The sequence below is a fragment of the Notamacropus eugenii genome, chromosome 5 (assembly GCF_028372415.1).
Source record: "Notamacropus eugenii isolate mMacEug1 chromosome 5, mMacEug1.pri_v2, whole genome shotgun sequence".
In the NCBI taxonomy this organism is placed as follows: domain Eukaryota; kingdom Metazoa; phylum Chordata; class Mammalia; order Diprotodontia; family Macropodidae; genus Notamacropus; species Notamacropus eugenii.
The window spans coordinates 133559007-133582168 of NC_092876.1; the positions used below are offsets into that span (position 1 = coordinate 133559007).

General features: G+C 38.7%; 1 protein-coding gene across 2 annotated transcripts in view; it reads right to left on the reverse strand.

Annotated features, from left to right (window-relative positions):
* Positions 1-21695, reverse strand: part of LOC140505204 (myelin-oligodendrocyte glycoprotein-like) — a 44034-nt gene extending 22339 nt beyond the window's left edge. Inside the window, exons 1-3 of one of the 2 annotated variants that reach the window (XM_072610961.1) lie at positions 21370-21695; positions 11978-12112; positions 1542-1886 (exon numbers count right to left, since the gene is read on the reverse strand). In XM_072610961.1, the coding sequence (XP_072467062.1) occupies positions 1542-1886; positions 11978-12086 (454 nt within the window). In that variant the 5' untranslated portion in view covers positions 12087-12112; positions 21370-21695. The remainder of the gene's footprint in view (positions 1-1541; positions 1887-11977; positions 12113-21369) is intronic. The other variant, XM_072610960.1, reaches the window with a different exon arrangement.
* Positions 21696-23162: the final 1467 nt, after the last annotated feature.

A 23162-nucleotide genomic window follows, 5' to 3' on the forward strand; every position in this document is an offset into this window, starting at 1 on the left:
GAGAGAGCTCCATGTGGTTTAGAAAGCTCAGAGGGACCTGGCCTTCCCTCAAAGAGGGGCATCCAGATTTCTTTGTCTTTGCTCTTTCTTTTGCTTGAGAGAAAATGGGTTGAAAAAGGTCTTGGAAGGCTGAGTGTAAAACAGGCAGTAATGGCTGGTCATGATTGCAAAATGTTCCTGGGTTTACTGAGTCTACAAAACTTTGTATTTAGGGATGATTGTGATTGTCTTCTGAGTCTGTGAGATTGTGTATGATCCTGCACCATTGGCTGCTGTGAGATTTCTTCCTGTAGGGCCCTGGGGAAGCAGATGAAAGGAGATCCCTCATGGTTGCCCAGAGATCCCAGTGGATTGTTCTACACTGGGGACAAGGACTGGGTTCAAAATGCATCCCTGCCTACTTAACAAAGAAACAAATACTGGAAATGGAGAGAGAAGGACAAGGGGCTTTGCTTTTTGCCTCAGCTGACATATCATGGAGACATCCATGTGGGAGATTCCAGGGGCCTGAGTCAGGGAGAAACCATTTTGTGTTTCCTTACACTGGAATGGGACCAGTCACTTTCTATTGAGTGCAAAGCTGAAATAGGCTGTTTCTTGTAAAGTACCAGACTAGGATTCACTTGTCTTTCTATCTCTCTCTGACTGTTTTTCTCTCTGTTTCTCTGTCTCTCTCCATCTCTCCCTCTCTTTCCCTTTCCTTCTAGCTGTGTCCATGGGAGGTGAAAGTCCTATTCACCCACAGGGCATAGATATTGTGAACTGAGTTGGGTTCTTTCCCTCCCCAATCTAGGCCTTGGGTCCCTCCAGAAACAGGCTTAGGGTGTGGGTAGGAGCTGTTCATTGGTCCTTTACACTTCTAAGAACAGTTTGTGGATTCTTCCTGTCACCAAGACCAAAGCCATGGAGAACTTGGAGGAAGAATCAAGTCAAATGCTGCTACCAACCCAGAAGGGAAGCCTTGAGAGCCAGGGTGCCTAGGATTTGAGAGCAAGGGGTGCTTGGGACGTGGAACTTGGTGGGATTATACCATGTAGGAACTGGGCTAAGGTATGAACCTGAACTCCCTTCACCCCCCAACTCTTCAGAGACTGAAGTGGCCCGTGTGAGGAGGAGGATGTCCCCAGGTTTCAGAGAAAGTGTCATTTTTATATTTGTTCTCATATTACTGTACAATTAACTAATACTATAGAAAAACTAATCTATTTAGTGGTTACATAGAATTAGGAAACAGAAGACCCTCTAAGACTGGGGAAAATCATTGTGGGGGGCATGAGCCAATAACAGAAGGGCTGGATACCCCAAACCCCATTAAAGGTACCAGAGGACCCTGAGGGGCTGAAAGGCAACAGACCTGGCCTTCAGTCAGTGAGAGCTTGGGTGTTCCCTGTGACACAAATACTGACCCACAAGGTACTTGTGAGATTCCAGTGAGACGATATATGGAAAGGACCTTGGACACTCTAAAGATCTGTGCCAGTGCCAATGTCTGAAGGTCCCTCCCAGCTCTAGAGAAAACCCATGACCCAGGTAGGACCTACCTGCTACCTTAAGGTTAAAACTGGTTTCGTTGTAAAAGGAGTTTTTCTGAAAATAACATGTGTATTGTCCAGTGTCAGAAAGCTGGACCTTGTGGATGATGACTGTCACCTTCCCCTCAGCCATGTCCTCTCTCAGCATTGTTGTTCTCCCTTGGAATGAAGGGGCCTGGACTTCCTTCATCTCCTGCCCCTTGCGGTACAAGTGCACAACCAGTGGGCCTTTGACCCACTTCACAGTCATTTCTCGAGTATTCATCTTAGGGGAGAGTTGACAAGGGAGCTGGATATCTTCCCCCACCCAGGCCAGGATGGGCTGCATCCTAGGGCCAGATACTGTGAATGTGCCTGTGTGGAGAAACAGGGAAAAAACAGCAAAGAATCAGAGAACAGTGGGGTGGAGGAGTGAATATAAGTAGGGGTCAGGGCAGCCAGGACCATTTAATTCTGAATATGTTCCTGCTGTGGTGCTTCTCTCTTGTTAGCTCCTCTGTCATGAAATCACTTTGCATACTATGACTTGTCTGTGAGATGGAGACAAGACATTCTCCCCTTCATTGCCTTGTATATTCAGGGAGTCAGGGGAGCTGATTGGGGACTGAAAGTCTGGGGTGGAGGTAGGAAGGCAATAGCTCCTGTCAATGGTCCTTGGAGGCCCCAGGCTCTGTCCCAGCACTGAGGCTGCCCAGAGATAACTTCCTAAAGCAGAGGAAGCCCAGGCTTCTGGGCTGATGTTGGACATGCCCTCTTCCTGTGTCTGTGCAGTTGAGAGCTTTAGAAGGAGGCTGGGCCAGAGAGCCTCTGTGTCTGTGGGAGAACCCTATGTGAGAGAGCAGTGCAACTCAGTGTGGAGGAGATGTGTGACTATGGGAACGTGGAGGGCTTCCAGGCATCACTGTAGGGCTGGCATCCTGGCTCACTGGGCCTGGAAGGAAGGGATTTGAGTTCAAATGTTAGCTCTGCCAGTGCCTTTGGATGAATCACTAGACCTCTCTGGGCCTCCATTTCTTCAGTAAACAAGAGAATTAAACTCAATGATCTCTGGGGTTTTTCCCAATTCTAAAACTATGTTTCTGTCCTTGCTTTCCCTTTGGCTCTGTGTTCCACTTGGGGAGAATCTCCCTCAGCTCTTTGGTACAGAGTCCACAGAAAGGTGGGTTTGTTTCCTCTTTTTCTGAAGGGGAGAAACAGCTGAGCCCTCAATGACACAGTCTAACTGTCCTATTTCTTGGCTGAGTCTGGATCAGAAGACATGAGACCGTTGCTTCTATGGAGGACATCGGTTCTGACAACCTCATTCACACACAGGTTGAGAGGGTAGGTCCTAGTCTGGACACCAGCACCCTCAGAAGTCTGCCCATCAGAGGGAGGCAGGAGGGGGAGTGGTCAGTGATCGGATTAGATGGCAGAGCTCCTGGGAATCAGAAGACACCAGGAGCTCTTCTCACTGACAGTGCTGGACCTAGGCCTCCTGGAACTCTGGCTCATCTTTCTAGCTGAAACCTCCATCCAGGTGCTGTCTTCCTAAGTGCCCTGTATATGGCATCTCCATGAAAAGCTTGGCGTCCTGGCCTGGCTTAGCCTGAAGTTTTGTTTCAAACCTATCAGTCTTGCTCTTCCTTCCCCAGCTGTGGCTTTCCTTAGGCCCAAGGCCTTAATCACCAGCAGAGGTTGGTCCTCTTGGTGGGGAAGGGAGGGAGAGTTTGGAAAGTACTTTCTTGAGCCCTGAAGGAAACCTGCCCTGACATAAAAGTTTTCAGACCTCCCTGAATGCCTCTTCTTCACTCTGCATAGGACCAAAGTCAGAGAAGTCCTGTGAGCCCCAGTGAAGCAGAATCCTGGGAATCCTTGACTGGACATCGCATCCTGCTTCTAGCATGTCATGGTAAACAAATCCCAACCAGCCCCAACCTTGTTACCTTGCTTATAAAATGAGGGTTGAGTGTTTTATCCTGCTTAGAATTATTTTAAATGGAGCATCTCCTACTCTCTCTTCTTGCAAGGTTTTTTTCTGACATATAGGAATGCTGATTTACATGTTTTTACTTTATATACTGCCACTTTGCTAAAATTAATAATTTTTTTCAGTTAACTTTGTGGGTCTTTGGGATTTTCCAATTACATCTTCATATCATCTGCAAAAGGAGAGGATTTTATTATCTCATTCCCTCTTCTGATTCCTTCTACTTCTTTTCTTTTATTTCTATTACTAAGATTTTTATATGATATTGAATAAAGGTGGGCATCTTTGCTTCAAGTCTAATCTAACTGGAAAGGGCTTATCCCCTTTGGAAATGATGCTTGCTAATGGTTTTAGTTAAATGCTTTTTATCAATGTAAGGAAAAATCCATTTATACCTCTACTTTCAATTGTTTTTTATAGAAATGAATGTTGTAGTTTTATAGAAATGGATTTTATAGAAATGAATGTAGTTGTATGAACAGACTTTCCTGCACCTATTGAAATAATCATGTCATTTTTAACCTTTTATTGATAAATTCTATGTTTTAATCATTTTCCTTATTATATACCTTTCCTGTATTCCTGGTAAAAATCTCAATTCATAAATATTCTTAGCAATATATTGTAATATTTTAGATAGTATTTTATTTAGGATTTTTCATTGATGAAATTAGTCCACAATTTTCTTTCTTTATATTTACTCTTCCTGTTTTAGGTATCATTATCATATTTGTTTCATTAAAGGAGTTTGGTAGGATCTCTTCTTTATCTCCTATGCCAAATAATTCATTTAATATTGGAATTAGTTGACCTTTCAATGTTTGATAGAATTCACCTTTAAATCTGTCTGGTCTTGTTCCTTTTTTTTTAGGAAGCTCATTTATGCCTTGTTCAATTTTGTTTTCTAAAATAGTTCTATTTATATATTCTCTTTACTTTCCTACAAATCTAGACAATTTATATTTTTGTAAATATTCTTTCATTTCACTTAAATTGTTGAACTTATTGGCACATAATTGGCAAAATAATGCCTTATAATTGTTTTAATTTCATGTTGGCTAGTAGTATATTTAATCTTTTCATTTTTAATAATAGTGATTAGGTTTTCTCTCTTTTTTATAAAAATCAAATTAACTGATGGTTCATATATTTTATTGCTTTTTTCATAAAACACGCTCCCAGTTTTATTTAGTAATTTCGTATCTTTTTACACTCAGTTTTATTAATCTAATCTTTAATTTTTAGGATTTTCAATTTAATTCTTAATTTGGAACTTGTAGTTTGTTCTTTTTCTATTTTTTTAAATGGCACATCGAATTCATTAATCTGTTCTTTCTCCATTTTATTGATGTAAGAATTTAGGGATACAAAATTCCTTCTGATCATTACTTTTGCTTTGTTGGTTTTGATATATTTGTTTTTCATTAATTATTTTTTTTCAGTTTTCTACAATCACTTCCATATCTTAGATTTTTACCCTTCCCTGTCCCTCCTTCTCTCCTCCTTCTATCATCCCTCCCTGAGATGGCGTGCAATCTTATCTAGGTTCTACACAAGCATTCTTATTAAATACATTTTCACCTTAGTCATGTTGCATGGAAGAATTAAAGCAAATGGGAGAAACAATGAAACAAAACAAAACAAAACATAACACAAGAGAAAATGGTCAGCTTTATTCTGACATTCAGTTCCATAGTTCTTTCTCTGGATGTAGAAAGCATTTTGCCTCAAAAGTCCATCGGGAATTTTTTGGGTCCTTGCCTTGCTGTGAAGGGCTAGGTCTACCAGAAAAATTCTTCACACACTGTGATAGTTGCTGTGTACAAAGTTCTCCTAGTTCTGCTCCTTTCACTCAACATCAGTTCATATAAGTCTTTCCAGGCTTCTCTGAAGTCTTCCTGTTCATTGTTTCTCATAGTACAATAGTATTCCACTACATTCATATGCCACAAACTTGTTCAGCCATTCCCAAATTGATGGGCATCCCTCTGATTTCCAGTTCTTGGGCACTACAAAGAGCTGTAATAAATATTTTTGTACATGTGAGACCCTTTCCCATTTTTATGATCTGTTGGGGATACAGTCCTAAAAGCAATGTTGCTGTGTTAAAGTGTATGCACATTTTTGTAGCCCTTTGGGAACAGTTCCAAATTGTTCTCCAGAATGGTTGGATCAGCTTACAGCTCTACCAGCAATAAGTTAGTGTTCCAACTCTCCCACATCTTCTCCAACATTTATCATCTTACTCTTTCGTCATGTTATGCAATCTGATAGATGTGATTTGGTACCTCACAGCTTTTTTGATTTGTATCTCTCTAATCAATAGGGATTTAGAAAATTTTTTCCTATGAGTGTAGATAGCTTTAATTTCTTCCTCTGAACACAGCCTGTTCACATCTTTTGACCATTTATCAATTGGGGAATGACTTGTATTCTTGTACAATTGACTCAGTTCTCTATATATTGTAAAAATGAGGACTTTATCACAGGCACCAGTTGCAAAAATTCTTTCCCAATTTTCTGCTTCCTTTCTAATCTTGGTTGCATTGGGATTGTTTATGTAAAAACTTTTCAATTTAATGCAATCAGAATTATCCATTTTACACTTCATAATGCTTTCTATATCTTGTTTGGTAAAAAATTCTTGCCTTCTCCATAAATGTGGTAAATACATTATTCCTTGCTCCCCTAATTTGTTTATAGTATCAGTCTTTATACTCAGATCATGTATCCATTTGGACTTTATTCTTGTGTATGGTGTCAGGCATTGGTCTATGCCCAGTTTCTGTTACACTGTTATCCTGTTTCTTAGCAATTTTTTATCAAACAGTGAGGTCTTATCCCAGAAGCTGGGGTCCTTGGGTTTATCAAAATGCTATATTCATTGACTACTATGTCTTGAGTACCTAACCTATTCTACTGGTCTACCCTTCTATTTCTCATTCAGTACCAAGTGGTTTTGATGATTGCTGCTTTATAATTCAATTTGAGATCTAGTGGGGCTAGGTTACCTTCCCTAGCATTTCTTTTCATTAGTTTGCTTGATATTCTGGACCTTTTGTTCTTCCAGATGAATTTTGATATTATTTCTTCTAGCACTAGAAAATAATTATCTGGTAGTTGGATTCGTATGGCACTGAATAAATAAATAAATGTAGGTAGAATTGTCATTTTTATTATATTAACTTGGGCTACCCATGAGCAACTGATGTTTTTCTACTTACTTATATCTCACTTTATTTGTGTGAAAAGTGTTTTGTAATTGTGTTCATATATTCCCTGGGTGTGTTTTGGCAGGTAGACTCCTAGATATTTTATAGTGTCCACCTTAGGTTTACATGGGATTTCTCTTTCTATCTCTTGCTGTTGGGTTTTGTTAGTAATGTGTAGAAATGCAGATGATTTTGGGGGGTTTGTTTCCCAAAGTTGTTTATTATTTCAAGCAGTTTTTTACTTGATTCTCTGAGATTTTCTAAGTATATTATCATGCCATCTGGAAAGAGCGATAACTTAGTTTCTTCTTTGCCTTTTCTAATATGTTCAATTTCTTTTACTTCTCTTTTTGCTAAAGCTAACATTTCTAGTACCATATTGAATAACAGTGGTGATAATGGACATCTTTGTTTCACCCCTGATATTATTGGAAATGTATCTAGCTTATCCCCATTGCATATAATGCTTACTGTTGGTTTTAGGTAGATACTGCTTATTACTTTATGGAAAATTCCATTTATTCCTATGTTTTTTAGTGTTTTCAATAGAATTGGATGTATTTTGTCAAAAGCTTTTGTTGTATCTTTTGAGATAATCATATGGTTTCTGTTAGTTTTGTTGCTGATATGATCAATAATGCTGCTAGTTTTCCTAATATTGCCCAGCCCTGCATTCCTGGTAGAAATCCTACCTGATCATAATGTATTATTCTCGTGATAAGTTGCTGTATTCTTTTTGCTAATATTTAGAATTTTTGCGTCTATATTCATTAGGGAAATTGGTTTGTAATTTTGTTTTTCTGTTTTGGATCTTCCTGCTTTAGGTATCAGAACCATATTTGTACCATAAAAATAATTTGGTGGGACTCTATCACTTTTCTCAGATATTATTGGAATTAACTGTTCTTTACATGTTTGATAGAATTCACTTGCAAATCCATCTGGTCCTGAAGATTTTTTCCTAGAGAGTTCACTGATGGTTTGTTCAATATCTTTTTCTGACATGGTATTATTTAAGTATTCAACTTCCTCTTCTGTTAATCTGGGCAACTTATATATTTTAATGTATAAATATTGGGATACAGGACTAGTACTGGTATTGATGAATCAAAGGGTCAATACAGTTTGGCTGCCCTTTGGACATAGTTTAAAATTTTTCTCCAGAATGATTGGATCAGTTCACAACTCTACCAACAATACATTAGTGCTCCAATTTTCCCACATCTTCTCCAACATTTATCTTTTTCCTGTTTTATCATGCTAGTCAATGTGATAGGTGTGATGTGGCATCTCAGAATTGTTTTAATTTCCGTTTCTCTAATCAATAGTGATTTACAGCATTTTTCTTATGACTGTAGACAATTTTAATTTCTTCATCTGAAAATTGCTTATTGATATCCTTTGGTCATTTATAAAATTATCTTATAAATTTGACTCTGTTCTCAATATATTTTAGAAATTAAGCCTTTATTAGAGACAGTGACTGTAAAAGTTGTTTCCCAGACTTCTGCTTTTCTTCCTATCTTGGTTGTATTGACTTTGTTTGTGCAAGGCCTTTAAAATTTAGTCAAAATTATCCATTTTGCATTTCATAATGTTTATCTTTTGTTTCACCAGAAAATTTTTCATTCTCTTTTGATCTGACAAGTAAACTATTCCTTGCTCTCCAAATTGACTTATAGTATCTCTCTTTATGTCTAAATTTTGTACCCATTTTGACCTTATCTTTATATACTGTGTAAGATGTTGGTCTATGCTTAGTGTCTGCCACACTATTTTCCAGTTTTCTAAGCATTTTTTGTCATATAGTAAGTTCTTATCCCAGAAGCTGGAATCTTTAGGATTATCAAACAATAGACTACTGTAATCATTGACTACATTGTGTCATGTGTACCTAACCTATTTCACTGATCCACCACTCTATTTCTTAGCCAGTACCAAGTAGTTTTGATGACTGATGCTTCATAATACAGTTTTAGATCTGGTGCAGCAAGGTATTTTCCCTTGGATTTCTTTTCAATTATTCCCTTGATATTCTGGACTTTTTGTTCTTCCAAATGAATTTTGCTATTTTTTTCTCTCCATAAAATAAATGTTTAGTAATTTGATTGATATGGCACTAAGTTTGCGGCCTATGAATGAGCAATAATATTTTTCCAGTCTTTCAAATTGAACTTTATTTGTGTGAAAAGTGTTTTGTAATATTGTTCACATGGTTCCAGGGTTTGCCTTGGCAGGTTTTTTCCCAAACATTTTATATTGTCAATAGTTGCTTTAAATAGAATTTCTTTTTCTATCTCTTGCTTTTGGACTTTGTTAGTAATATATTGAAATACCAATGCCTTACTTGGGTTTATTTTATATTCTGCAACTTTTGGGAAAGTTGTTAATTCTTTCAAGAAGTTTCTTAGTTGAATCTCTGTGATTCTCTTGGTATATCATAATATCATCTGTAAAGAATGATAGTTTTGTTTCTTCATTGCCTATTCTAATTCCTTCAATTTCTTTTCCTTCTCTTATTGCTAAAACTAACATTTCTAGTCCAATATTGAATAACTGTGGTGGTAACAGACATCCTTGTTTCACTCCAGATCTTACTGGAAATGCTTCTAGCTTATCCCCTTTACATATGATGTTTGCTGACAGTTTTAGGTCCATGCCACTTACCATTTTAAGGAAAACTCAATTTAGTCCTATCTCTCTGGTGTTTTTAATGGAAATGGGTATTGTATTTTGTCAGAAGCTTTTTCTTCCTCTATTGAGATAATCAGATGGTGTCTGTTGGTTTTGTTATTTGTGTGTTTTTCCAAATAGTGTATATATTATTGGAATTAATTATTCCTTAATTGTTTGATAGAATTCATTTGTAAATTCATCTGGCCCTGGAGAGTTTCTCTTAGGGAGTTCATTGATGGCTTATTTAATTTCTTTTTCAGAAATGTGGTTATTTTAGTATTTAATGTCCTCTTCTGGTAATCTACACAATTTATCTTTTTGTTAATATTCATTCATTTCACTTCACTTTCTGTGTGTGTGGGGTGGGGGGTCCTGATGTTGGCACTTGCCAGGTCCACCACCCTAGGATTCAGGGTCTCCTGCTGGTTTGCTCAGGTGGGATGTTGCTGGCTTGTTGTGAGGCCTCCTGTCCTGTACTGTGCTCACCTATTACCTGAGTGAAATGGACTTTTTTCACAGACACTCCGAGTTTCCTGGGCTAAAAGATAGCTTCACTACATTTTCCCACTGGTTCCATCTTCCAGAATTTTTTATGGGGTGCTAATTTCTATTTTTTTCAGAGATCAATAAGGGAGAGTGACAGCAATTTATTGCTTATTCTGTTATCTTGAATCCTGGAAGTAGATTGTCTATTAGGTGTATTTCTAAAGATGATTAGGGAAAAGGGAAAAAGAACCTAGATTTTCTAAAATGTTAATGGCAGCTCTCTCTGTGGTGGCAAAGAATTGCAAATTTCAGGATGTCCATCAATTGGGGAATGGCTGAAGAAGTTGTGGTATATGAATGTGGTGGAATACCACTATGCCATAAGAAATAATTAGTGTGATGACTTTAGAGAAAATACCGGTAGACTTGCACAAAATAAGGAAGAGCAGAGTGAGCAGAACTGAGAGATCATTTTATTTATACAGTAACAGCAATATTGTTTTATGAAAAACTTTGAGTGAATACATCATTTTGACTATTATAAATATCCAAATAAACTAGAAGGAACATATAAAGGAAGACGCTATTTAAATCCAGATAAAGAACTGATAAATAAAAGTATGTATAAAATGGTTTTGCACATTTTATATATATATATATATATATGTATATATATATAAAATGCATACATATTTGTGTCTAATGGTAGCCGTCTCTAGGGCATGGTGGGGGGAGAGAAGGGAAAAAAGGAAAAAAAAATCATGTGATAACTTTATTACATATTTAAAAAGGATAGCAAGTTGTATGTAATAGGTTGGTAGTTTCATGTGCAGTCATATTTTTTACTATAGTATCGTCCATAAATTAAAAATTAAAAAAAATGTATAAAAATAAATAAAAGAAACAGGAGCTCGGGATTGTGTTAGGTCATGTGCAAAGTTAGCCATCTCAACATTAATGCCCTGTGACTCTCTAGTCCACACTGTGCAATTGGGAGATAAGGGACATGTCTTCTGTTCATAAAATATCACTACTCTTGTTGGCAAATTTGCCTTACAAAGGCACAAATATGAACACTCTACTTCTATTAACTCTTCTTCTTCTCCCTAGATTTCTTTCAGGGTCAGTCAAAGAAATCTTGGTAGCAAGATTAAGTCTTTGCGTCCTAAATTCCAAAAGAGATGTGGAGAGTTATGGAAATTTGAGGGAATAGAAATTGGGGTCCCCAAATGGTTCTGTGGACAGAGACTCTTATGCAACCATTTCATAGAAGTACTGAAGGACTATTGGTCCCCTAATCAGACAGTAGTCTGGAACCAAACATTTCCAGTGAGCACTGGAGCAGGCCAAATTTTAAAAAGCCCATCTTAGCTTGTAATATTCTGATGGCTTTTGTAGATTGCCTGGGTAAGTATGATGGCTCAGGACTCTTGGCTCCAGAGAACAAACTCAACTGAAATTACCAATTATTTTGGAATTAACACCACACCTTTGATTGTGAGCTTATATTCCCAAAACTCATTTTAGGGTGTACCCAACAATCTCCACTAGTTTTCCAATTTTATTAGTATTTAGTATGAACTGATAATAGAGCAGAAAGAAATGTGAAATGACAAAGTTTAGAGGGATGCTCAAAGATATTTGAAAGTCCTTCAATATTACTCTCAAAGACCCCTCATGTACTGTACAAAATTATCAAACTTTATCCCCTCTACTCATGAGTTGATCTGAACAATGACAGTTACCCCCTTTACTGACAAGTGTGAATCCCTGTTATGAGAGATCTTTCTATTCAAATGTGTCTCCATCCTTCATGGGCTTGTAACATAATGAACTTGAAGTGGATAAGGTCCCTTCCATCTCTACAATCCTATAAATCTGCATAGCCAATATAGATGAAGATGCCTAGGATGAAGGCAATGAGCCTGAGGTCAGAGATCATACCTTGTTAAACTTTTAACTTCCAATAATATTAAAACACAAGTTCCTGGGGACAGTGGGGGTTAAATGAGTGTTTCTTGAATTGATGGTTCAATTGAAGTAAAATATCAGTGGGTAGTGACGTGTGGAGGCCACAGTGGCAGAGACCAAAGTGAACTTACTTGAGCCAGGATCACCAGAAGAGGCAAGCATGAGGTATATGAGATACAAAGATATAGTGAAGCTGTTGTAGGAAGCTGGCTGGTGATTCCACTTCATGGTCCAGATCATGGCTGACAGGAATTCAACAGCAGATGCTAAGAACAAGGAAGGGTGTTTCAATGATGAGCAGGAGAAAAGAACCTGAAAATTGTTACCACTGAGACTTTAGCCTAGTGTTTTTTCAGAGTCTGGGTACCCACACATAAAGGACACAGATACTGTGGTCCAGCTTGTGTCCATCTCACCTTTTTTCTCCTCTTAATACAGATCTCCCAGGTCAGGCTGGTCCCCAAATACTTTGTATTAATTTCATCCTCCATACTTCAGCTCACACTATTTTTTTTTAGCGTGTAATGTCCTCCTTGCTCCTTTCTACTTATTCAAGTATTTCAGTGTCTAACTCAATGGGCCACCTGCTCCCTGAAGACTAGTTAGATTAAGTTCTTGCTCATTAATCTTCTCTTTCTGTATTTCACTTTCAGCAGCTCACGTGGATTCAGTAATTTTCTCTAGGCAGAAGCCTCCCAGCCTCAATGATCCAGCCCTAACCTCTCTCCTGAACTCTGCTGCCTGTTGGACACTCTGACCTGAATGTCCCATAGATATCAAACACAACTTGTCCAGAACTGAACTCACTCTCTTTCCCCCTAAATGTTCCCAATTTTCGACCTTCTCTGTTACTGTCAAGGACATCACCAGACCTCAACCTCAGTGTCTTTCTCAACTGCTTATTCTCTCTTTCCCTGTCTCCCCATCTCTCGTCCTCCATGGCCAAGTCCTGTCCTGACTACCTTTCTGAACTCTCTCATATCTACCTCCTTCTCTCCTCTGATACTTCTACTATCCTCATGCAGAGCTTTCTCACCTGGGTGGTGTGACAACTTAATTATCTATTTAAAAGGAATAGCAAATGGTACATAATAGATTTGTAGTTTCATATGCAACCATGTTTTCATTATAGTAAGCTATGGAAATGCTTGTTTTATGCTAGAAATAAAAATGCAATAAAAATTTAAAAAAAGAAACCTGACCCACCTACACTTCCCAAGTTTCTGAGACTGTGCTACAGCACAGAGAAGAGTGATCACCATGAAAATGAATAAAAGCCCTTTGGAACAAAGCCCCTTCCAACAAAAGAACTACCCCAGTGCACCCAGAGGTTATACAAGGACATCCTTCTGAGTGCTCTGGGAATTATCTTGCTTTGTACTGAATAACAATTTTCCTGGCACTTCTCAGAAAGAAAGGAGGAGAGAATTCATCCCACCAGGAAGAGAAAAGTCTATTCTCTTTCAAATTATTGTCAAAATATTTTGGAGATACTCTGTTTCCTAGATTTAAGGCCAAAAAGCAGACAGTGCCCTGTGCTTGGTACAACAACAATCCTTTGCTCTCTGGATCATCTCACCCTCTTGCAAAGTGTATTACACCATGTGTTCACTCCTTCTATTTCCTAGGGACCTGAGAGCAAGCATCCATCACATCTCTGATAGGCTCACAATCCCTATTCCTTGTAAGGTGCTACTGTTCTCATCCCAGATCTCTCATTCTATACCCCATAGTGATGCTTCCCAAAACTTGGGACAAAACCATTCCCACAGGATCTAGGGGCACAGAAACTCAAGACCTGAAAATGATTATGTCATAGTCTAACCCACTTATGTATTTTAGCACTGCCTGTACCCAACATTCCCCCTCTTTCTGGGTGAGGGTTCCTTGAGTGCAAGTCCCTTAACTCATTCTGAAATAAATGACACTGCTACTTTGACATGATACACCTGCTTGTGGCCTGCTTTGTTCCACTCAGGCCATTCCCAGGATAGAGACTGATCCTCTCTGGACTTCATTTTAAGCTCTGGTGACACAATTCATCTTGATTTTACTGTGCAAACTGGAAAAAGCCCTTATCATCTTGTTCCTTTGGGGAGTGGCTTCTTGGTGATCCTGTCAAATGGCTCTCAGGTAGTCCCAGACTGAAAGCCTCTCTTTCTATCAAATGCCCGAGACATAGTCTTTTGTCCACAGCCTTATTTGCCAAAGATAAACCTTTGAATTGTCATCTTTGTCATTCAAAATCAGCTTCTGTGTCTGAGCTGGTGTATTACACAGGGATATTCAGGAGTGGCATCTCTGGCAGCTTGTTTACAAATCAGTCTTGCTTTTCCCCTCTCCTTTTCTATTTCTTAGATTCATCTTGAGTAGCAGCATGGTATGGCTGAAAGAGGAACTTCAGGAAACCTGGTTAGAGTCTCTCATTGGAGGGTAGAGAATGACTTGTTTGGGATGTTGGAAAAGGGATTTCTGTTGGGGGCTGGGTTGGACCAGATGCCCTTTGAGATCTCTCTGACTGCTGAGCCATGATTGCCAGAGGGTCAACATAACTGAATGAATACCACATTGGTATCCAAAGTTTTAGGTCTGGCACTTCCCAGACCTCTGTGACCATAGATGAGACCCTTCCCTTTCTGAATCTTAATGTTCTCACCTGTAAAATGAAGATAATACTCTGAGGCAATTTATTCTAGCAGAAATAAACTAGCTTTGGAGTCAGAGGACCTGAGTTCAAATCCTGCCTCTGAGACTTACTGCCTGTGGCACCTTCTGAAGTCCCTTTACACTCCATAACTTATATCTCTACAAATTGGAGGGAAGGAGTAGACCTGGTGTCTACTGAGGTCCCTTTCAGTTATAGATCTAAAAGGCAGGTGATCACAAAGCCTGCTGAGCTTGGAGCCAGGAAGTCCCAAGGTCCAATTTGAATTGCTCCCTTATCAGCTATGGGAATCAAACAGAGTCAACCTCTTCTTCTTGTTCTTTCCTTATCTGCAAAATGGAGATAACCAGACCTTCTGTCCCAACTGTGAGGGTTGCTTTGGGGCCCACAGGAAATAAGGAGTAAATTACAGGCCCAGAAACAAAACTAGAGGTAGGTAAATTAAAATAAAAAGTCTATATTCAAAGTAGAAATATGAAAGAAACCTCCCTCCTCCCCCTGACATATACATTGCTTCAGATTTCTGAGTCCATGGATATAGAACATTGCATAAAACATTAGTTTTTTGGAGATTGTTTTCCTTTCTTCCCTCCTCTTTCTCTTTCTTCTTTTTAAATTCTTTGGTAGAACAGGTAGCTCTCTAATAGGAGGACACACAAAGAGGAAATCTAGGCAATCTGAAACCCAAACATCACTAAGAACTTATTTAAAATAGGTCTATAACAACCACTTGGGCCCCACTCGTCCAGTTCACACCCTCATTCCTAGGATCCTCCATCTATGTTCTCCCACCTTAATGATCATCCACCTGACTCAGGGCTTCAGTAATGTATCAACTCAATATTCATAGCTAGGTTCTGTAATAATGAAACAAATGTAGCCAAAATTATAAGGAAAGCAAAAAACTGGAAGAAACAAATTTTTATGGACAGTTCCTGAGAAAAAGGTCTCATATCTCAAATATAACAAGAACTTTGTCAAATCTCTAAGAATGAAAGTCATTCATCAATTGATAAATGTTCTAAGAACATGAACAGGCAGTTTTCTGATGAAGAAATCAAAATGATCTATAGTCAGATAGAAAAAATGCTCTAAATCATTATTGATTAGAGAAATGCAGATTGGATAAAAATCAGAGAGAATCAGATTGACTAAAATGATAGAAGGAGAAAGTGACAAATGTTGGAGATGACAGAGAAAAATTGGGACCTTAATTAATTGGTAGTGAATTTCTAAGCAGATTCAACCATTTTGTAGAGGGATTTGGCATTATGCCCAAAGAGTTATTAAGCCGACTATACCCTTTGACTCAGCTATGCCACTAACAGGTGTGTTTCCCAAGATGATTAGGAATAAAGGAAAGAACCCGTATGTTCTAAAATACTTATAGCAGCTCTCTTTGTGATGGCAAAAATCTGTCAACTGGGGAATGGCTAAACAAATTGGGGTATATGTTCATGATGGAATATTAGTCTCCTAGAAGAAATGATGAGCTTGATAATTTTAGAAAAGCATGGAGAGTTCTCCATGAAATAATGAAATGCAAAATGAGCAGAATAAAGAGAACATTGTTTGAAAAACAAATGAGTGAATAAGTCATTCCCACATTTGTAAATACCCAAATTAATCACAAAGATTTTGTGAAGAAAGATGCTGTTTGCATCCAGAAAAAAAAGAGCTGAAACACAGATTTGTGTCTAATGTTAGCCATCTTGAAATTTGGTGGGGCAGGGTATGAGGAGAAGAGAGAAAAAGTAAGTTACAGGATAACTTTGTTTTATGTTACGAAGGAAAGGAAGGTGTACATAATGGATCTGTGATTTCAAGTACAATCCTCTCTTTTTCTATACCACATTGTTAGGGAAACGGTTGTTTTATTTCTTAAGTTTAGAATAAAAAATTAATTTTTTAAAGTTCACAGAATGATAGACGTGAGATCTGGACCAATGAAATATTGAATCTAGCAGTTATCTTATCCCTAGTTACCCCCATCATACCCCTGATAGGTAGAGCAGCTAAATTTGACAATTCTGCCTACTTCTCTATAAAACTTATGAAACAGCCTCATGAATATAGGGCCTTTTTCTGTTATAAAATAAGTTCTGTAAACCTGTTGAATGATCACTAATGACTGAGGGATTATTTAACATGATTTAATGGTAACTTATTTTCCTTGCTATTAAATCATTTTCTTTCTGAAGAAATAGACACAGAAATGATTTTTTAGATATAAATTCAGGAAGTTCATCCTCCATTCATCTGTCAAAAGGACCTTCCTCTATGTCAGGAGGGACCCTGCCAAACAGAAGTTCCACAACAAATAGTGGCTTCCTGTCACCTCTAGGATCATGTCAAAAACCCTCTAGTGTTGAAAGTCCTTCAGAACTCAACACTCACCCACCTTTGTAGTATTCTTACACCTGCTTCCCCACAGATATTCTGCCCAGCCCTGATGAGTTTTGGGAAGGGGAATGGGATGGATGAAACTCTGAAATCCCCCCAAGACTCCCGGAGTGCAATGGCAGACCAAGCACCCCATCAGCACCACTATCTTCATAGCTGTTCCTCAAACAGTGCACTCTACCTACCAACTCAGAGCATTTTCAGTGGCTGTCAGATATAACTGGAATTCTTCCTCTTCATCTCTAGATCCTCACTTCCTTGAGATCTCAGTTAAAACCTCCTCTTTTAGAAGAAGCCTTTCCTCATCTCCCTTCTATAATCTTTCATCATGTTAACTCTAATTAATCCTTCCTATGTCTTGTTTTGCATAGAGGGTTGTGTGAGTTCTTTGAGAGCAGAGACTGTATTTTTGCTTTTCATGGTAACCCCTGTGCTTACCAAACCGCCTGGCACATAGTAGGTTCTTAGCAAATGCTTCTTGATTTGGCTTGACTTCTATCCTTCTTATCAGTATCACTGAGCAAAGTAGATATGTTTTGAGGCTAGGCCCAACATTTTCTCTTTTGCTTTTCTACATTGAGTAACCGGGCACAGATCTAGTCCTTACATGCCCAGTAAATGCATGATAATTGATTTATGAATGTGGAATGCAGATCCTGTTTCTATGTGGAGCCCTGTTGGCTAGGGTTTTCTAGAAATGCTGGGGTAGAAGCTTCTCTAAGTCCCAAACTGATGCCTTGGTAGCTGGGAGTGCTTGTGGCTTAGGTTTCATTTTATTCAATCATCCAACCAAGATTATATAGTAACCAAAGAATGCAAGTTAACAGCTTGAATAGATCTATAGACTGTGAGACATATTATATCTCTTGTGATTGGTTACACGAGTTCGAATACATTGGAGCTTCTATATGTCATAGTTAGAAAAAACCTCTTTCCAGAAATTAAATATGTGCTAGGGCATGATTCCACACTTAAATGCAGAAAAATAAAACTTTTAAGCATATGCTTGTAATAAAAATGACAATTTATCAGTCCTTTGAAGAAAGAATTCAAACTTTTTTAAATGAAGTAATGTAATCCAAAAGAACTGTTGGGTCAAATAATAAATCATAAAAAGAATATAATTTATTCAAAGAAAATGACAAAAATGAGACAATAAACTTTTGAGAGGCTGCCAAATCAGCACTTAGAGGAAAATTTATAAATCTGAAGGTAGTTTTTTCTAACAGAGAGCTTTGGGGATAAAAATTATTCAAAAATAAGTTGGGGATAAAAATTATACAAAAAGAGAAACTTAGGCATAATTCTGCACCAATGGCATTTTATTAAAGAGTCCATGGTCTCCTCTAATGAAGTGGACCTTAGATCACTCTCACAATCTGAGCCACTCCTTCCTTTCAGGGCTCTATTCTTATAGGATGTCATATGTAAACATTAAGAACAGTTATAACAGAAGTAGAATAATTTCATTGGTTAACATATGATGCATTAACTAAACTAAGCAAAGCAATGTATTAGCAGAGTCATTTATTGGGCAAAGTAAGAAATATCTCCACTGCCTAGGTGGTCATAAGGTGATCATAAGATGGGCACCTGCTCCTGTTGGACAAGAGAGAATGACCAGGAGGTAAAAATTAATTTTGGGGAACTTTCCATGGAGTTGGGTCATGTCTGGCACACTGGGCTTGAGCACCATGACAAGAAGAAACAAGGGTGGAGGACCTCCAAGCAGCTTCCCTTAATTATGCAAGTAATCTTACTATCAGCAGCTCACAGCTCTGGGGTCAAAAATATAGAACTTACAATCATATCACATTGATTGATTTTGATTGGAAGAGACTAGGGGATCTTCCATGAATCACCTTCCTCAGAGATAAACTAACTTAGCACTATCAAAAAAAAAGGAAAATTTATAACAAATGAAGAGAAATAAAGGAATTAATAAAAATGATTTTGCTCAACGATATACCAACAAAACTAAAGGATAAATGCTTAGGTTTATAAAAAATAATTTCATCAGAAGATGAAATCAAAGAATTTATAATTTAAATAGAAAAATAAAGGAAGCAAATTTTGTCAGATTCAAAGAAACAGAAGCATGGCATAATTGGTCTTTGGGTAGTATAGGCCAGGGATCACTATTACGCTTAAAAAACCTTAAAATATACAAAATTACAATTTGTGCTTTCATGCACAACCCTTTTTTCCCCCTCCTGTTCTCCTTTATATATGAAAATGTTCATTTTTGCTGGTATTTTTCAAGTGCAAAAGTATAAAACATATTTTTACTACTTAAACACAAAGTAGCCACAGGGAAGAAGCTACATAAGGACTCATTTTGGTTCTGTAGAAGGAGAATCTTTCACCAAGACTATTTCTATGGCTCCTTGTCCTATGGTTATGACCTTCCTTCTCAAAGGCCGTTCCAGGTCTTACAAGTCCTCCCATGTTAGAAAGGTTTCTAGCTCACGACTAGCACCAGACTGAGATGGTTTCCTCAGTCTGGCTGAGAACCAGACTAAGTGCAGAGAAGATTATCACCAGTGGTTTGGTCATTGAGGGATTAATTCTTTGGTCAAGGTCATGGAGGAAACCCAGGCAGAAGCAAAATACTCTCTGTGGAGACCCCTGTACAGCCTCTGCAACGTGGCAGATAAGAAAGCAAAGAGTACTACAGGTTCAACAGTTTTAGGACCACCTATGAAAGGTAACATAACTATTAGTACTCTCAAGGTAATACTCTGTTCCAGTGATTGATGTGGAGATATAGTATTAGAGAAATTGAACTTTGTACTTAAATAAAACCAGAAGAAAGAAACAAGCTGAAGGTAAAAGGAAAGAAAGATCATAGGTTGCCAAAAAAAAGGCAACCAAAGAATCAGTAGAGTAGGTTTTATTTTACTGTAGACCCAAAGGCAATGAGTAGCATAATTCCATGAGTTATTTTGTGTGGCAGTGCAACTGAGTTCTTTCCTAAAGAGAGAAGTTTTTGGGTCCAGTGTCTAAGATCTTTTGGAGCTCAGACTAGCCAGGCAGATAATTTTAGCACACTGATGTTTCATTTTTAATTCTATTTATTTTATATTGTTTATTAATCATTATTTTATTCTATTTTATTATGATTCTATTTCAACTTTTTAAACTCACTTCATCCTACTATGAAGATCAGTGCAAAGTCTTTGAGGCTCAGAAGTTTTATTTTTCTCCTTATACCTTTTGCTCTAAAGCAATCACCTAACATGTAGATACACACCACAATGCTATGGACTACATGACCATATGTTTCCCTAGTCACTCTGACTGAGAGGTAGAATTAGGAAGAAGGGAAGGAAGAAGGGAGAGAAGGAAACAAACATTTATAAAGTAATTGTTACGTATCAGTCAATGTGTTTATGTGCACTATGATCATTATCTTATTTGATCCTCACAACTGAACATCCTGGAAACTAAAGTACTATCATCATTATTATTGCTGTCACCACACAGCTAGATTTGAATTTCCACAATGGCAGCTCCAGGCCCAGCATTCCATCCACTGCACCACATGGCTGTCTTCATGGAAGGAAAACAAAGAAAGAAGACACCAACCCTTTATTCACCACTATGTGCTGACTGGTGTAACTAGGTGGTAAAGGGGAGAGAATGCTGGGCCTGGAGTCAGGAATGCTTATCTTGAGTTCAAATCTGGCCTGAGACATTTAATAGCTACGTGTCACTTAACCTTGTTTGCCTCAGTTTCCTCCTCTATAAAATAAGCTGGAGGAAGAAATGGCAAACCACTCCAGCATCTTTGCCAACAGAACCCCAAATGGGGTCACAGAGAATTGAACTCAACAGAACTACCACAGCATCATTTCCTACAAGGATGCAGGTCATTTTCATATGCCAATCATTTGCCATTTAAGGAAAGTGAGGCATATAGAGGAGAAAGGAGTTCCCCAAGGTGACACACTGCTCTAAGTAGTAGTGCCAGCACATGAGCCCAGGACTCTTGAATCCAAGACTGGTCCTCTGTCCAGTGTGCCAGGCTGCCTCCCAGGCTTCCCCTTCTCATTCAGTCTGCTTCTTCCTGGGGTGGGGAACCTGCAGCCTTGAGGTCACATGTGGTGCTCTAGGTCCTCAAGTATGGCCCTTTGACTGAATCCAAACTTCCCAGAGTAAATCCCCTTAATAAAAAAACTTGTTCCATAAAACTTGAACTCAGTCAAAAGCCCACACCCACATGTGACCTCAAGAGTACAAGTTCCTCATCCCATTTGACCTTGTGGTCAGAGTGGATGTTTAACAACTGACCCAGCTGCTCTTAAGTTTCTGAGGCAAGGCTACAGCCCAGAGAAGAGTGACCACCATGTAAAAGAACAGTAACCCTTTCCAACAAACCTCCTTCCAACAAAAGGGCTCCCAGCCTCCCCAGAGAGTAGACAGGGGAACTCCTTTGAAGGACTCTGGACTCACCTTGGTTTCTGCTCAATAACAAATAATCTTCTAGGCACCTTCTCAGTCAGAAAGGAGAGAGATTCCATTCCATCAGGGAGAGAAAGGGCTGTTTTCTGGAGTCAGAGGACCTGTGTTCAAATCCTGACTCTGAGGCTTACTGTCTGTGGGATCTTTGGGAGTCCCTTTGTCCTCCATGGGCCTCAATTTTCACATCTGCAAATTGAGGGAGCCTGACCTGCTGTCCTTTGAGTTCAGTTACTGATCTAGGCGCTAAGCAGCTTGGTGCAGAGCAGTCTGGGCTTGGAGGAAGGAAGATGAAATTTGAAATTTCAGTTGAAACATCTGTGGGACTGGGGCTAAGTCAACAGGATTCTGCTGCTGAGTCCTGATATGGAAAATCGAAGCAAACACACTTTCAGTCCCATGATAGGTTTGTTATCTAAGGAAAGCCAGAAAAGCAGAACAAGATGTTGCAAATTTGAAGCCTACATAAAGAAACACTAACTGCAGTTCTTACTTTTGCTGGTATCCGTCATTGGCTTTATAATCGTTATTTATTATTACCAGGGCTGCTGTGACAATCAAGTGAGATAATAACTGTAAAGTGCTTACCACAGCACCTGGCACATAGTAGGTACTATGGGAATGTATGAGAAGAGTAAAGACAGATTGACTGGACCATAATATATACGAAGTGAGTCATACGTTTTTTATTAAAGGGGCCATACCTTGACTCACTTCTTAAAGAGTCCTATTCCCTGAATGGGCATTGTTTCACTCATAATGAGAACCTGAAAAGACCTTTGCTTACAAAGGCCAAGGTCTCCCACTGCATCCTGAGCCATCTCCAGTTTTCCTGATCTATGTCTGGCTGCTGCACCCAGATGGCTCTGGAGGAGAAAGTGAGGCTGGTGACTTAGCACACCCTACCTCCCTCAAATCCAGTTCACTTACAAGTCATGTCATCTCCCTAATGTCATAGTCCTTTTGGAGAAAGAAGGAAAAACCACTAGACAGCAGAACGTCATTTTAAGAGTAACCTGGTTTACCTATGCTTTGCTGGATGAGGAAAAAATTTTCGCAAAATTTGTCTTGCAGGACAAACTAAAATTTGCAGTGCAAACATCAAAATTTTGTGGAACATCACCCACAGAAGGCTGTAGCAGTGAGAGCCACAAATATTTTTAACAATAATGCAATGCCACGTTTCCATGACATTCTGAAAAAAATGTCAGTAACAAGTGTCATGAGATAGATTCCTAGTCAGAAGGGAACTTAAAGAAAAAAACCTAGTGATTCAAAACATGAAAATTATTCTAAAAAGTTAAAAATAAGTGAAGGCAGTAGTGTTAGTCTTACTTTTAGTGAAAGGTTTTTGTTTATCCTTCGTTGCTGAAGAAAACCATGCCATCAGGGAAATGATGACATGACTTGCGCTTGACTTTGTTTTGAATGAGGGAGGGCTGTGCAGGTCACCAGCCTCACTTCTCCCCCAGAGCCATCTGAATCCAGTGACCAGATATTCATCAGGATGACTGGAGATGACCCAGGATGCACTGGGAGACCTAAGGCACTTTAGGCCAAGGTCTTTACAGGCACTTACTTAGGGTGATGCAATGGCCATTCATTGAATAGGCCTTTTGAAGAAGTAATCAGGGAAGGGCCCCTTTTAATGAGGTCAAGAAAAGAAAGACATCAGGCTGGGTGGGCAACAGCAACAGTTAGTATTAATAATCACTCTCAAGCTAGGAGGGTCCAGAGGAGCCCTGAGGTAGGGCCCCAATACAGTCTCAGTTTCACAGAGTGGTAGG